Source organism: Solanum pennellii, chromosome 3 (assembly GCF_001406875.1).
Source record: "Solanum pennellii chromosome 3, SPENNV200".
Classification (NCBI taxonomy): Eukaryota; Viridiplantae; Streptophyta; class Magnoliopsida; order Solanales; family Solanaceae; genus Solanum; species Solanum pennellii.
The window spans coordinates 57,470,529-57,487,724 of record NC_028639.1 but is presented as its reverse complement, the minus strand read 5'-3'; the positions used below and the strand labels follow the sequence as shown (position 1 = coordinate 57,487,724).

Genomic DNA, 17,196 nt, shown 5'->3' with positions numbered 1-17,196 from the left:
CGTTTATTTTTATTAAGGTTAGATCATCAGAATTCGAATATTGTATGTATTAAGGTTTAAATATTTGAATAGAATACACATCTAAATTTTAAAATGTTGTAAAAAATTTATATACAAAATAATTAACATCATTCATATGGTTGTTGGTGAAGGAGATGGCTAGTGATGACGGTTGTGGGTGCCGATTAGGAATGATGTTGGCTAATGGTGGCGGTGCGAGTAGTAATTAGTTGTGAGAATGTTTAATAGTAATGGTTGATGGTGTTAGTTAGTAGTGACATATGAAAGTGATAGCAAATAGTGGTAGTGACTAATGACAATGATTGAAGATAATAATGACAATTGATGGTAGGACATCTCCAACCCTACACTCTATTTTACTCCCCAAATATAGAGTTCTCTATTTTTTCAAACAACCAATTCCAATCCAATTCTCTATTTACTCTCTAAAAAAAATTTCTCTTTCCTCAATATTATATTATTTTTTCTATTTCCTTTTTGTTTTCTTATTCCATAATATAAATCTTTTCTTTCTTTTTTTTAATGAATAATCATCCTATATAATTTTATGTAATATAAAATTTTAATTTTAAAGTTTTTTATTTAATATTAAATTATATACTATTCTAAATTTCTAAAGAACAACTACGAATAATTGAAAAAAGAAATCAACAACCACAACCACAATCACAATCACAACTTATTTAAATCATACACTAATTCCTTTTTCGAATATCGTTAAATCTAGAAACGGCTTACCGGATTACTCAATTATTATTGTGATTTTTAAAAATATTATGCTATGCATTGTATCTATTGTTATCTTGTATTTAAATTATTATGTTATGCATTATATTTTTAAATTAAAATTTTTATCTTATCATTTAAATTTTGTGCATTCTTCATAGTGAAAATGAATATAACATCAAATTGTATCACAAAGTGAAAAAAATTTAAAATATTTAAAATATTATTAATTCAAGATGAAAGTAGTATATATAAAATAAAATATTTTAAAAAAAGTTATATTAAATTTAAAAAGAATTGCATATATTAGAGATATAATCAATAGCCTTAAATAAAACACAACATGTTAATTACAAAAAAAAAAAAAAGTAGAAATAATAATATAACATTCAAAAAGTGAAATAGAGAGTTGAATAGTAGTTCTCCAAATTTGGAAAACTATTATTCAACTCTCTATAATTGGAGAGTAGAGGGTAAAATAGAGAGTGGTTGGAGAGGACATGCTCTATTTTACTCTCCAAATATAGAAAATGGGAGTAAAATAGAGTAAGGTTGGAGATGGTCGTAGTGATTGGTGGTTGTTGTAGTAATGATGATTGATTGTAATGGTGCCTTGTGATGGTGAAAACTTATTGTAGTGATGTGGAAAATGATGGTGGTTTTTGATAGTGGTAGTTAATAATGTTGGGGGACTATGACACTAGTTGCGAATAGTGGGTGATGATGGTAGCGGTAAATGGATGGAATCAATGAACTATTGTGTTTATAGAAATCTTTGACCAGACATCTAATGATGTTCCGAATTTGTTATAAATCTTAATCATCCAAATATATTCAGACCCATTAAATCATCATTTGTTTTTTGATAAGATTAAGAAGTTTGAAATTGAATGCATATTTGAGCATTTTATTTAGATATATGAATCTGAATACACATATGAATATTAAGATGAGAAAAGACATAAACTGACAGCAAAAGTTCTCCTGAATTTACGAAAAGATACCTTAACTTTGTGGTCGTCTTACCACCCCCAAAAGTATTAAATACCTTTGTAAATATATCATTTTGACCTATTTCTCCCTATGTTTATTTGCAGATGACGAGCGTGAATGAGAAACTTTTATTTCAAAACGAATTTAATATCATTATATGTCAATTCTTTCTCTATTATTTAATTACTTACTCTTTAAATACACCATCTTTCCCAATTGTTACTAAGAAACCATTAAAAATAAAGGGATAATGCACAAGTATCCCTTTAGGCAAAAAAAAATCAACCAGCGTTGGCCCCACAAAAAAAATCAACCAGCGTTGGCCCCACAAAATAATGCCACGTAGGCCAAAAAGGGGTAGAAAATTACTTATAAAATAAGTTCAGGGGGTAATAGGACCTTAGTATAATATAAGTGTGTCTCTGAGATTTCGGGCAAAGGTTGAGGGGGTACTTGGGCATTATCCCTATTTTATACTTTCATAGGTAATAGGACACCAACATTGATTTAGCGCATGGATATTGGTTTCTATCATTATTCATCGTATATGCATGTTAGGATATGTTCTAAACAATTTTCATTGTTTTTATTGTGGTTCCTATATGTATCAATGATTTTAGACGCTCCGAGAATTAAAAATAAATCAAGGGAAGACATAACCGAGATTATATCCCACCCTTTTTGCTATAGCGGCAAAAATAACGTTACAGTAGCCTTCTCTATAGCCAAAAAAAAAAAAAAAATCCGCCATAACAGCAGGATCACCATAGTTGGCAAGCCTCACTATGGTTTCCCCGATGGGGTGAGCCCAGAAATTGCATTTTTTTGCAAGGTTCCATCATTTTACAATCCTAATTATCAACGTTTATTCTTGAAATTTCGTCATTGTCTTAAATGACACCTCAAGACAAGTCCCAACAATGCATAAATAAGAATCTCGCACCACCTTAACATAAAATCAATCTTGTAGCACTTTGAAATATTATTCATCATGTCGCTCTCTCACTATCATACAAAAATAGCCATTTCCCCCTATGGTTCTTAACCAATACCCACTGCCAGAGTTTTCCTACTATCACTATTTATCCTTGTTCCTTATCAATGATAAACACATGCCCAAAAATTTAACACCAACTTAGCTTAATAAAATTACAAATTATTTTTTAACTAACACACTAACCCTTTAATGGCCTTTTTTCAAATTACAATTTCATAGTCATAAAAAAAAGTACGCATCACACTTTCGCATTTTTCAAGTAACATCCTATACATAATCACAATCATCAATTTTTTTCTTATTGAATAAAATCATGTTTGTTACTTTTTAATTGCATCATGGATGACCATTACTCGATCATCCATGCATTTACAAGTCTTTACCAAGTAGAACTTTCTCAATTTCAACTTTTCTTGCTTGTATCATTTTAGTTGTGACCACAACATCTACTTCACTTCGTTGAGATACCAATCAAAATTCAGAGATACATATTAGCCTTACCTCATACAAAAAAAAAGAAGACATATTGCTAGGAGTGTGCAAAAATCAAACTAATCAACAAATTGAACCAAAAATAATATTACTGTATTATTGGGTTAACATACTTTTAATGGATTTATAAAAAAAATTATTGGGTTATCGATTCGTTATCGAGTTTTAGTGATGGGTTATTGAGTAAATCGATAACTCATTGAGACAATAGCAATTTACTACTTTATCCTTCATAAATATTAAATAATAATATTTTTTCTATATTATTAGTGATTTATTGGTAGAATTATTGAAAATTTTACTTCTGCTTATTGTCTTAATAATAAAATTATAAACTAAAGTTATATTGAAAATCTAATGATGCTTGCATTAGGGTATATAGTCTACATGATTACATTACACATCTTATATAAAAATACAAGATGCTTTGAGCAAAATCATTTTTGTCATAAAATTCGAGTCAAATTTCTTTTTTAAATTTGTTTGAAAGAAAAAATAGACCTTATAAACAAATTAGTTGAAGCAAACCATTATTATACTTATTACTCTTGTATTCCTTTGGAAACCAAAAATGTATAATCTCAAAAGAGATTAACTTATATCCACTGATAGTGGACAAAAAAAATTACACCATCAGCTCATTTTTAGAAATATTTATTTTTTAAAATATATTACTTATTATTAATATTTAAATAATAATAAAAAAGTATTATATGGTAACTTAAACTCTAAATTAATTATATGAGTTTATTTAGGATTCTTCGTGGTTGCCAAAGATGAGCAGATCTTTTGCAGTGTTTTCTTGTCTTCATTATTTTTACCTCATTTTCCATTAACACCATTGAAGCAATTTGAGAAAATCATCAATGGTAACTTTTTTTACTTTTTTTTCTTTTTAAAATCTAGACTAATTAATTTCATAAAAAACATTATTCATAACTTATTATGTCTTCTTTCTAACATGAAATTTTTTTTGAATAGATGCTTCCATTGCTTCAACTTTTCTCTTCTTAGTTTTTTTTTCCGATTCTCTTCTTAGTTCATCTTATCGATAATACAAAAATTAATTGAAAATAAACTTTGATCCATATACCTTCATATGTATTCCAATTTATTTAAGTAATACTCAAACCAATTTATTTAAGTAATACTCATAGTCGATAGTATAAAAATATTTGAATTTTATTCCAAAAATATCTTAAATTTATAGAGAATGTTTAAAAAAAAAAGCGAAGCTAAAAGAATTATTAATCTTTAAATATGAAAATATGATAATTAAATTAAAAGAAATAAATATTTCAAAAAATATGCTGATGGTGTAATTCTTTCTGTCCACTATCAATGGATATTAGTTACTTTTAATCTGAAAAATAAAAAAAGATGAAAAGAGCCGAAAAAAAGTTTGGGTGACTTAAGAATTATACCAAAATTAGGATGAGTAATTATGGTAAGTTTAAATAAATTTTATTTGGAGTAAGTTTAAATAAATTTTAAGAAAACCGAATTTGAATAGGAATCAATTCCAGACGGCCTTATTGTATAAATAGGACCTCATTGGCAATACTAAAGCGTTTTGATGTTATGAAGCAAGCCAAACACTTCAAGTAAGTTGTTTCTATTGCACTAATTTTTCTGCTCTCTATTAGCCCTAATCTGTGTTAACATAGCTGTGTAACTTGTTTATTTTGTTCGATTGCATTGTCTTGCTTAGTGTTAATAATCATGTAACGTAGAATTAGTTTTTCTAGTAAGGTTTTAAGTTGTCAATACTTAGATTGTAGATGTCTGTGTTAGTGGAAACAAAGATGTTAGGCAAGAAGAAACTTTATCTGATGGTCGATACTGAATCTCCCTCCACATTTAAGCGTCTAAAAGTTGATGCTACCCGCAATTTTCCAGAAAATTGTGGTCCATTTGTTTGTCAAAACAATGGAAGCCGAAAGATCTACCCGGAATTTCCATCTAATACCAAGCGTGTAAAAGTAGACTCTAGGAGGAGTTTTCCTGAGAATTGTGGCCCTCAAAAGAGGGATGGAAGTGATACTCAATGCTCTGTTGACGCTGATGGCAAGAGTTGTTCTGAAGTTGAGTCAGCTGAATCAAGTAATTTTGAGGCAACTGGAAACCAACCTTTGAAATTGAAAGAAGAAAATCTTATGTATGATGAATCTTCTCAACATCATCAAGTCCAAAAGCAGTCAACTGATACATTTGGTTGGTTTATAAAAGATGAGCCTATTGAAAGTGGACCTGCTATTGTTTCACAAGAAAATCTAATTGACTGTCGAAATGATGAACCTAGTAAGGAAACAAGCCAGAGCGTTCACCATGAAGAAGTTTCTGATGATGAGTCCAGGAGTTGGGTAAATGATGATGACATATCCATTTTAACATGCGCCGAGTGGAACTCACTAACATCAGGTCTCAAGGCCCAAAGTATTGATGGTAAGAAAGGTGGCAAGGAGGGCGAGATCATACACAAGTGCTCAGATATTTTAGAAGATTTCAAGCCATTGCCCGACATCATACGTCCTGAGCAGCAATATGAATCTGTGTTCATGAAGAAGCAAATGGATCTCGGAGTTCCTCAAGAAAATTCAAGGAATTCTGCTGTCATATGTGGTGTTTCTGGTCATGGATTGTCAACTGAATATGAACATATTCATGAAGTAAAACAAGTTAGAGAGACTCTGAAACTTTTTGATGACATATATACTAAACTTTTGCAAGAAGATAAAACAGAGAATCCTGAAGGACGATCCAAAAGAAAAATACATATAGAGGCAGCAATGACTTTGAAAAATCAGAAAAAGTGGGTAAATTGTGAGTGGACTTTTGGGCATGTTCCTGGAGTTCAAATCGGGGATCAATTCCGGTTCAGAGCAGAACTTGTTATGATCGGATTACATCACCAATTTATGAATGGTATCAATTATGTGAATATTGGCAGAAAATACGTTGCAACAAGCATTGTTGATTCTGGTCGGTACGATAACAAGGCCATATCTTCTGAAACATTCATTTATGTAGGTCAAGGCGGGAATCCAAAAGTATCTGTTAATGCGAGAGTGGAAGATCAAAAGCTTAAAGGGGGTAATCTTGCCTTGAAGAACTCCATGGACATGGGATGTCCGGTGAGAGTTATTTGTGGTCGAAAAAGAGTGAATGGTGAAAAGAGTGATATAAGATACATTTACAATGGGCTCTACACTGTGACCAAGTGTTGGGAAGAAATAGCTTCAACTGGAAAATATGTTTTCAAGTTTGAACTAAAGAGAAATCCTGGCCAACCAAAACTTAATCGTGAAATAGTGTCACGGACCACAAGTTTAGGCAAGGTAGATCATTTTCATGTTAACAAAGCAACAAAATCGATTATGGAGTCAGAGTTTGTTGTGGACTATGATGTCTCGCAAGGAAAAGAGAAGATACCAATTCGTGTTGTCAATGCAATAGATGATGAGAGACTCCCATCATTTACTTACATTACCAACATACGGTATCCAGATTGGTATTACATCTCTAAGCCTCAAGGTTGCAATTGCACAAGTGGATGCTCCGATTCTGAGCAATGCTCTTGTGCTTCTAGGAACGGAGGTGAGATTCCATTCAACACAAGAGGCTCTATTGTTAGAGCACAACCTCTTGTTTATGAGTGTGGTCCGTCTTGCAAATGTCCCCCTTTTTGCAAAAATAGAGTTAGCCAACATGGTCCTCGATACCATTTGGAGGTTTTCAAGACAGAATCGAGAGGATGGGGTTTGAGGTCACGAGACCGTGTCTCATCCGGAAGTTTTATATGTGAATATGTTGGGGAGTTGCTTGATGAAAAGGAAGCTGAAAGTAGAATAGATAATGATGAGTACTTGTTTGATGTTGGCAACTATGATGAAGAAATCCCAAAAAGGAATCCTATGCGTAATAATAACCTCAAAGTTGAGTCAGATTCTTTGGGGAGGAAGGATGAAGATGGCTTTGCCCTTGATGCAGTTAGATATGGGAATGTTGGAAGATTTATCAACCATAGTTGCTCACCAAACCTTTATGCTCAAAATGTCATGTATTACCATGGTGATAGGAGAGTACCTCATATAATGTTTTTTGCTTCTAAGAGTATTGCACCATTAGAGGAGTTTACGTATCACTACAACTATGGTCATGTTTATGATAAAAATAGTAATCTGAAGAGAAAGAATTGTAGATGTGGCTTTCGGAATTGCGAGGGGAGAATGTACTAAAGACTCATGTAATACTATCCCTCTTGACATGATGTTTAAAGCATAATTATTATAATCTTTGCACTTGTCATTTACGTTTTAGACTTGCTGAAATAAGGCTTACTTACCAGCCAGGCTGGACCATAATCCTTAAAAGAATCATTTATCTTAAAAGCAAATGTCTATTTTCCTATCAAGCTAAGTAGTGAAATTTGTACACGATTGCAAAACTTGTGATACAGGGTGTGTTTGGTATGGAGGAAAATGCTTTCCATGGAAAATGTTTTCCTAGAAAATGTTTTCATGGAAAACAAGTAGATTTTGGACTTATTTTCTCATGTTTGGTTGGTGAGTAGAAAATATTTTCCAGAAATGATTTTTAGTGTTTAATTTAAGAATGAAAAATGTTTTTGAGAAACATCTTTTATTCTTACTAGAGTAAAAAATAATTTATAAAATTGAAAATATTTTTTAAAAATAAAATTATTATTTTTTTGGAGTGGTGGTGGTGGTGGGGTGGGGGGTAGTNAATTTTCATTTTTACTTGGCATTTTTGACATATTTAGAAGATAATTATTTTTCTTCATATTTTACCATAAACATTAATATTTATCCGATAAAATATTTTCCAAGGCTTAGGGTGTGTTTGGGATGGTCGGTGGGGGGGGGTAGGAGTTTAAAAATAAAAATTAAAGTTGAAAATATTTTTAAAAAATAAAATTAATTTTTTGGGGAGGGGGTGGGGTTGGGGGGTCAGGGATCGAGTGATTTTTTCTTTTGAAATCGAAAATGTTTTTCTAAAATTGATGTTTTCCAAAAAAAATTTAATTTAAATTGGAGGAGAGTTTTGGAAAATATTTTCCTTAATTTTTGAAGGGAAGTCATTTTTTTTTAATTTTGAGGAAAATGAGTTGATTTGAAAAACTTTTTCCAAAACTTTTGTCCCAACCAAACATGAGAAAATTGAAAAATATTTTCCTTCATACTAAACACACTCACAATGTATGCATCCACTAATAGTCAATGAATCAGGTCCCTGACAGAATATAAATGAAGAAATTAAGTAACTCAAAGTAAAACGAACACAACAGTTTCACGTCGAAACCCCTTGCTCAACGCAGGAGAAAACCATGACCTATGCTCACAGGATTTTAAACCCAACTCCATTTAACTATAAAAGGAGCAACGGTTCAGATTACGAACTCTTTAATCCCTTCTCCCTTACTGTAGCGACTCTACTATCGGTAAAAGAACTAAGCAATAACTTTATTGCCCACTAAACCAACTAACTCTAGCCGACCTAGACTTTAGGACCTTAACAAGGCTACCTCTAGCCACCAACTCAGATCTCAAGGATCAGGGAATAAAACTAACAACAACTCCACTGCACCAAACAACAACTCAGTTGCCCACTGCACCAACTAACTCTAGCTGATATAGAATTCCACTAAGCAACAACTAGTTTCCCACTACACCAACTAACTCTAGTTGATATAGACTTCAATAATCTGACATAGCTAACTCTAGCAAGGAATCGGAAAACTCAACAAGGACTTCAAACGATCTAATTCCTTTATAGACCAGTATTAGATCTTACAAGATTAAGCACTAAAATATACACTCCAACAAGTAAGAATAGACAACTCTATCAGGTCCTCCAGTTGTTGTTGAGCGATATTTTCTTAAGAGAATAACTATGATTGAGGAAAACTCTGATTTCAAAAAGCTTGTGTGTGATAATGGAGAATAGACATATTATAGGATGAGCAAAAACACACAAAATAATCTCATTGGCTAAAGGGTTGTTGTACAGTGGGAGTCGTGCACCATCCACAACAGTTTTTGCAGGCTTTTGGACAGCTTTAGTTTCTTGTACGGAACTCACAGCTTCATTTGGGGATCAGGTCCAAAATTTGTTTTCAATCATCAAAACATCAACGCTCATACACAGCTTAAAATAACAACTTGATTCTTTCGCCATTGCTATTCATAAGTAAATTTTTCATTGAATCAACACGATATGATTGTTCATTTAATGGTATTTTGTTGATTCTCTTCAGTTTCTGTCATGTATGCTTATGGTTGTGAATTAATCAACTGGATTTTTTTAGTCATCTTAGCTCTTGGTGTTGATCATTGAACTCAATTTTTCTTTGTAATTAACTAGAGTTTTGGCTTGCTGTATTTTGGAAGTTTGGACAGCTTTTTCATGGCTCTGAATCAGATTACTATCAAAGATAACTATTATTGAAGAGCTTCTGGATGAACTTGGGTTCCCAATGGTATCTCAGGTTTGGATACCATCAAATCAGGATGGCCACATCTGATACCACAAAACCACATTAAGAACATGTTCTGGCAACAATGAGTTCTTAGTGATGCCTTTTGGATTGACAATGCTCCCTTCAGTTTTTAAAAGCACTTAAGGAGTTGTGGATAAGTTGGTAGACAAAGAAGGCTTTTATCAGAGGCAGACAGATCATGGATGCAGTGCTTATTGCTAATGAAGCAATTGATTCTAGAGTGTCCCAGTGTATACTATGCAAACTTGATATTGAGAAAGCATCTGGCCATGTGAATTGGGATTTCATTCTAATTATGCTCAGACAAATGGGATTTGGTAGCAGATGGATCGGTTGGATCAAGTTTTGTATTTCAACTGTTAAGTTTTAGTACTCATCAATGGGTCTCTTGAAGGCTTTTTCAGTGAACACAGAGGAGTTAGGCAAGGGGATCCCTTATCACCCTTCTTTTTCATCATAGCTATGGAGGGACTTAACAATATATTGAAGATAGCCAAGACAACTGGACAGGGATTTGAAGTCAGTAAGGTTGCTGGGAATAGTATGGAGATCACACACCTACAATATGCTCATGATACACTAATATTTTGTGGGGCTGAGGAAGAGCAATTGCTGATTTTGAGACTTATACTAGTCTACTTTGAAGCCATATATGGTATACATATAAACTGGAACAAAAGCCATTTGTATCCAATTAATGTGGTTCCGGATATGGAACACCTCTCACAAACCTTGGGAGGAGTGATAGGTATTCTGCCATCAGTACACTTGGCCATGCCTTTGGGGGCAAAGTCTGGAGCCATAGACATTTGGAACCCAATAATGAAAAATTGTGAAAACAAAACTAGCCAGATGGAGATCATAATACCTCTCCTTGGGAGGTAGATTAACACTGATAAACTCTGTTCTGGATGCTCTCCCTACATATATGCTATCTATCTTCCATATTCCCCAGTAGTTCAGAGGTTGGACAAAATTAGAAGAAACTTCTTGTGGCAAGGAAATAAGGAAAGAAAAGGCTTTCACGTAGTCAAGTGGAAGAACATCCTCATTAGTAAGATGTAAGGTGGATTAGGTATCAAGAATCTCAAAAACCATAACAAAGCTCTTAAGGTGAAATGGCTATGAGGTACCATCAGGGGGACCAATGGTATAGGGAGATCAACAACAAATATAAGGATCTAAATAAATGGGTAACCAAAGAGGTAAATACCCCCAATGGGATTAGCCTTTGGAAATCCATCCGAATATTTTGGCCCTTCTTCAGTAATTAGTCAACTGTCAAGGTACAAAATGGCAGAAAAACCAGTTTCTGGTTTGATAAATGGTTGGGTAGTATGAGCCTCAAAGATCGTTTTCCTGACATCTTTGCACTGGCTCAACACCAACAGAAGACTGTCACTGAAATGCGGACACAATATCTGATTTTCAGAAGAAATCTGAATGACCGGGAAATTCCCAGGATACTTGAATTGTTCAAGGTTTTGGAGAATTTTCAAGGTATACAAACAGGCGAGGATTATTTGTGGTGGCAGGGGCACAAGAAAGGTAGTTACAAGGTGAAAGAAGGATACAAACAGATAAGTACTGGTGGCATTCAAGACTTCAAATGGCCTTGGAAGCAAATCTGGAGGATCAAAGTGCCACACAAAGTGGCATGCTTTACATGGCTACTAGCCAATGAAGCAGTTTTGACATTGGATAATGTGGCCAAGAGAGGAATCTCTCTATGCAACAAATGTTCCTTGTGTGGGAAGGCTAATGAGACAGTGAGACATCTCTTCTTACATTGCAACTTTACTGGGCAGATGTGCAGATTTTCCTTAATCTCAGAGGCGTATCTTGGTGTATGCCTAGCAAGATTGATGAGACTCTATTCGGTTGGAAGATGGTTGGAGTTGGGGCTACAAACAGAGAAAGATGGAGGATGATCCCTGCTAGTATTTACGGACTATATGGAGGGAGAGAAACGAGAGATGTTCTGAGAATAGGAACAACAACCTGCAGGAAGTTAAGCTTAAGTTTGTTTTGTTGTTATGCTTTTGGTGTATAAATGTCTACTCCAATGAAACTGAGTCAATCATAGATGTTTTAGGATCCGTTTAGATTTGGTTCAGTTTTTTGGATAGATTATACTTCTTTTCTGCTTTTGGAAATATGGTTTTCAGTACTAAGTACTATTTGAAATACAAATGTTAGCAGTTTAAAAAAAAAGCACTTAAGGAGGTTCATCCTGGTATTCATTGATAATCATGTGTATCACTTCAGGATCACTTTTCAGCTATTACAGTAAAGATGGAACTTTTTAAATGGAATGAAGGAGCTACCAAGGCATTTCAGCACTTTAAGGATGCGTTGATATCTGCTTCTGTGTTAGCTGTTCTTAACTTTAACTTGAGTTTCACTGTGGAAACTGATGGTTGTGATGTTGGCATAGGAGCTGCTATATGCATCATGGGCAACCTATTGCTTACTTGAGCAAAGGCCTTTCTCTACACCACAAAGTTATGTCTGTGTATGAATAAGAGCCTTTTGTTTTGGCAATGTCTGTATCTCACAAGTAAACCCTTCATTTTCAAAACTGATCAAAAAATTCCTGCTTGAACAATAGTTTCATATTGGATCCCAGTTGAAAATGATTACCAAGCTGATGCAATTTGATTTCACTATTGAACATAGGAAAGATAAGGAGAATATAGTTGTTTATGCTTTATCTCGACTTCCTACAATTGAGTTGGCTGCACTAACCTTAGCTGTTGTCAGGTCAGCCTTATTGCAGAGTAGATGTTGTAATTGTTGTTGATTAGGAATATGCGGCCTTGTTTATCTTATAGAAGTTGTAAAAGGATATGGAAGACAACATATCCTTGTTTATCTTGTTGATTAGGAATATGCGACCTTGTTTATCTTGTAGAAGTTGTAAAAGATATGGAAGACAAGGGATTTCCATATGGTAAAAGTTGAGATGAAGAAAGCATATGATTCTTTGGAGTGGACATATTCTGGCTGAACTTAAGATACCTGCCAAAGTCATCAAATGGATAATGCAATGTGTTACAACAATACTTATTCCATTCAGATAAATGGGCATCGTTCAACACTATTTAAAGCAAAAAGAGGGGTAAGACAAGGAGATCTAATGTCCCCTTTTCTTTTTATGATTGCTATGGACTATTTGACAAGAATTTTGAAGACCTTGTAAACAAATCCCGATTTCCATTATCATCCTAGATGCAAAAATCAGATGATGGTGCAATTGAGCTTTGTCTGATGACTTATTGATGTTCTGCAGGGGTGACTTAAAATCAGTAAAGTGTCTCGGTCAATGTTTTATGATGTTCTCCAATGCTTCTGGCCTGTTTGCAAACATAGATAAGAGCAATGTATGTATACTTTGGTGGAGTCAACCAACAGATACAAGAGGAGATATTGAAGGAATTGCAGTTTGTTTAGGGGGATCTTCCATTTAAATATCTTGGAGTTCCTTTGACTACTAAAAGGATTTTCATAGTATAATGCAAGCCACTTCTAGGCAAGATGCTAAGTAGGATTACAAGCTGGAACAAGGCTGCTATTGAAAACTCTATTAGCAGAATCTATTTGCATGGAGAAGGTAGGATGGAGATCAGTGGCGTGGAAAAATATTGAAGCTCCTAAATGGATATTCATTCTGTATCTCGCAGTAAATGGAAGGCATGCAACTAAAGATAGATTGGAGAAATGGCCGGGGTATAATCCAGTCCCCTACATGTCCTCTATGTCAGCTAGTGAATGAGGAGCTAGATCATCTATTTTTCTAGTGTTTATGTGCTACAAATAGTGTACTAACTTGACAAGGGGTTAGGAGAGGCAGTATGAACTGGAAAGATAAGGTACATTGGGCAAAAGTAGCATAACACTTGCTTATGGAAGGAGCACAACAGGATATTCCAACAGAAGCAGCAGTCAGCAATACTTTATATTATTTGAATTGTTCTTATATTATGACTATATATCAAAAGCAGAGGTGTTTAACCTCTACAAATTGCACTTTCAATCTTGGCAAATTACCCTTTTTCTTTCCTGTGTTTTGAATAGCAGCAATTACCGTCTCTGTGGCGGCTAGATCTAAGTGGCTCCCAAAGCCTGAACAAAAATACCAGATTTCAGGGGTATGCTTAATTTGGAGTATATGTATCTAAATGAATGTATGAGTCTCGAAGAGATTCACCATTCCCCGGTCTGTTGCAGAAAACTCATTGAGTTAAGTTTATATGATTGTTAATGCGGAATCTCTTAAATAGCTGAATCTACGCGGAATCTCTTATCATGTTGCAACAGGCTGTTTGAGTTGCCAAGTTTCAGGGGGATGCCAAACTTGAATATTTTGAAACTCAATTGCTGCAATATATTAGATGGAGGACTTCCGGAAGACATTGGATGCTTATCCTCTTTGAAAGAGTTGAGTCTCATTGGAAATAATTGTGAGTATTTTCCTCGAATCATAGTCCAACTTGGTGCTCTTCTATGCTTGGATATATCACGTCAACCTTACACAGCTGCCAGAATATCCACAACAATTACATACAATTAATGCAGATTGGAGCAATGATTCGATATGTAATTCATTGTTTCGGATTATCTTATCATTGCAGCATGATATCTCTGCTTCAGATTCCTTGCCACTACGAGTACTTACCTCTAGAAAGAATATACCTAGTTGGTTCCACCATTGGGGAACAGGTACAAGTGTAATGATCAATTTGCCTGAAAATTGGTATGTACGTGATAACTTCTTGGGATTTGCTGTATGTTATTCTGGCAAATTATTTGACATCACAGCTAACTTGATTCCCTTAATGTGATGATGGGATGTCATTGATGAACCAAAAACTTGCCTTATACAACCATTTGAATACGGCACAAGTACTCTACAACCATTCATTACGATGTCCATCAGCTGAGATTCATTTTTTCTTGGTACCGCATGCTGCCTTATTGAATACATCTAAGGTAAATGGAAAAACACCAAGAATTATGGATTTCGTTTGTTGTATAAAGATGAAGGAAAGCTTAAGTCCTTGTTACAAATTACGAGAAGTAGTGATGAACTAAGAGAGAACTCAGTGAAGAATGAAGCGAGTCGCTCCTCTTATAAGAAACAAATGTCACATTTCTTATATTCGCTGGAACTCTGTTTTTGAGAATCTGCAGCAACAAGTAGAGTGACAGTGTTATGAATATAACTTAGCTGGAGGACCTACGTGAGAAGATGCCAAATTACATTTGGGACCCTGAGAAGATTCATATATATAGAAGAGGGAAATACTCAATTAGGATTATGCTATGAACTTGTCTCTTGTTTCTTAGTTTCTTTGTCTAATCTGGAACCTCCCTTCCTTCATCCTTTTTGTTTCTACTTGTTCCCTTGGAAGGATTTGTTACTAGTTTTGGAGGAATTAGAATGATGAACTCTTATAGTTGTACGTGTAATTCCAATTATCCATTTCAATACAATATGAGTTCATTACATTGGTGCTTTCATTGTTCTTACTCCATACCTCTTTACTCTTCTTCCATGCTTGATGATCAATTCAACGCCCTCTCAGAAATCTGAATCGTTGAAGGTGCTGCAAAAATCGATGAAGGATCTACAGGCAAAAAACAAGTGTATGCTCAAGGAGATGCGATTGGACTCCACTTCCACTGATACTCCAGATATTTCAGATGATAAAACTATGACCTCTGTGCTAGAGTCAGCTTGCGATGATAATGACACTGAGATTTCTGATACTGTGAAATCACATTTGGATTCTCAACTTCTTATACTTGATGTTGGATATGCAATACACAAGACCATTTCTCCCTCTGCATGATTATGGATAGAATAACATTGGTCCATATGATTAAATACCTACAACTTCCATTTGATCCTGGTGTATACGTCTCATATTCCTCTGTGACATGTGTAACGATATTACAAGTATTAGACATATTGAATATCCTTGCGTAACTGCTAACCATGCTGTTGGGGTTGAATTCTTCTGGTGCATTAGAGAAGTATATTGATGCATATGACTTCATCCAGTATTTTTATTTTTTCAACTTCTACTTGTCCTGGCAGCCATACAGTAGAGTTGCTTCCGATCACGGAGACAATAGTTTTATTGTGCTTGGGTTGTTGGAGTAGCTAAATACCATAGGTGAGGGGCCTGTTGATTTATGGTATAGATCTGATGTCGCAATCAATCGAACAATAGGTGTTCTGCGAAGTGGCAATTGGCCTGGGTTTATAATCTCCGCTGACCAAGTATTGTATATTTTTGTGACAAGTGAATGTGCAAGAACAGTATTTGGACGTTTGGGGAACCTCAAATGGTCTTGCAGCAATGATATAAATCAGAGAGCTGGTGTAAGCTTTGTCTGTGATGTTCTGAATGATGACCTCCAATATGAGAAATGGTACAGTAGTGTTTTTGGACCAGCTACGCGTACTGACTGGTCTTAACCACCTTCAGTTGTCTAATGGTCACTCAGTTGTTGAATGGGTTGATGACTGCTTAGTTGTTGTCTTATAGATCATCTTTGCGAGTTGTATTCGACCCTTTTATGGGTTAATGTTATTTAGGATATCCCTTACAACCATTTCAAAAAGGAGTAGTCACATTTTTTCTGATGCCAAGGTTAGCTTGACTCCTGATTAGTTTGAACTATTTAATCTCAAAACTTCAAATTTGTAAGTTTGATCACTGTTGGATCAAAGATGGAATGATGCTTGAGGATCTTGTAAATAAGGCAATTTTATTTATAAAATATTGCTTTGAGGTTGAAAGAGCGAAAGATTTTCTTGGTGAACAAAAGAAAAGGGCTACAATACCATATTTGCGAAAGCAAATGCTTTATGAACAGCAAGTCGACCAGGTTGAAAATTTCCATTTGCCTCTTCGTGATCAAATGTTACTGTTAGAAGGTGCAAACACCACGTCAAGAACGATTATTGATGCTTTGGGAACTACAACAACTGCGAGGGAAGTCACGCAGAAGGCACCGCCTATTGAGGATATTTGACAAATTAATTGTTGCAATCAGTGAGCTGATGGAAATTATGAAAATGCTACGACAAGCATTCTCTTCGCATGTTCGTGCAACTGCTGATTTTGTCAACAATGAGTTGCCGGAAGCAAATAACAAAAAGGAAGGGGCACATAGCATATTGAAAATTAAGTTGGCTTAGATACTGTCCAAAAATTGCTCAATATGTGTTCTATGAATTGTTAGGGGAAGGTAATTCTCCTTCAGCATTCACTTTTTCTCAAGTGATACAAGAAAAATGTGTAGTCAATGAGGTAGACTCTGTTAGTTCACTTCTTTTTGTTTCATGATGTTCTTTTTCTTTGCTGTAACATTTTTTTCCAGTTTGATTCAAATATTCATAATGCCTTGTCGTGTCAATGTTAATAATCATGCA

General features: G+C 34.5%; 1 protein-coding gene and 1 long non-coding RNA gene across 3 annotated transcripts; both read left to right on the top strand.

The window, feature by feature from the left end:
• The first annotated feature begins 4,752 nt into the window (after window positions 1–4,752).
• On the top strand, window positions 4,753–16,560 carry LOC114076582. Of its 2 annotated transcripts, none has more exons than XR_003577600.1 (2): window positions 4,753–4,833; window positions 12,018–16,560. It is a non-coding gene; the product is annotated as an uncharacterized LOC114076582 (long non-coding RNA). The 2 variants fall into 2 exon arrangements; XR_003577599.1 differs by having other exon boundaries at window positions 4,761–4,833; window positions 9,614–16,560.
• Window positions 4,840–7,788, top strand: LOC107012678 (histone-lysine N-methyltransferase, H3 lysine-9 specific SUVH6-like). The gene has a single exon (XM_015212585.2). It carries the CDS (start codon window positions 5,011–5,013, stop codon window positions 7,465–7,467), a length of 2,457 nt encoding a protein of 818 aa, XP_015068071.1. The 5' UTR covers window positions 4,840–5,010; the 3' UTR covers window positions 7,468–7,788.
• Window positions 16,561–17,196: the final 636 nt, after the last annotated feature.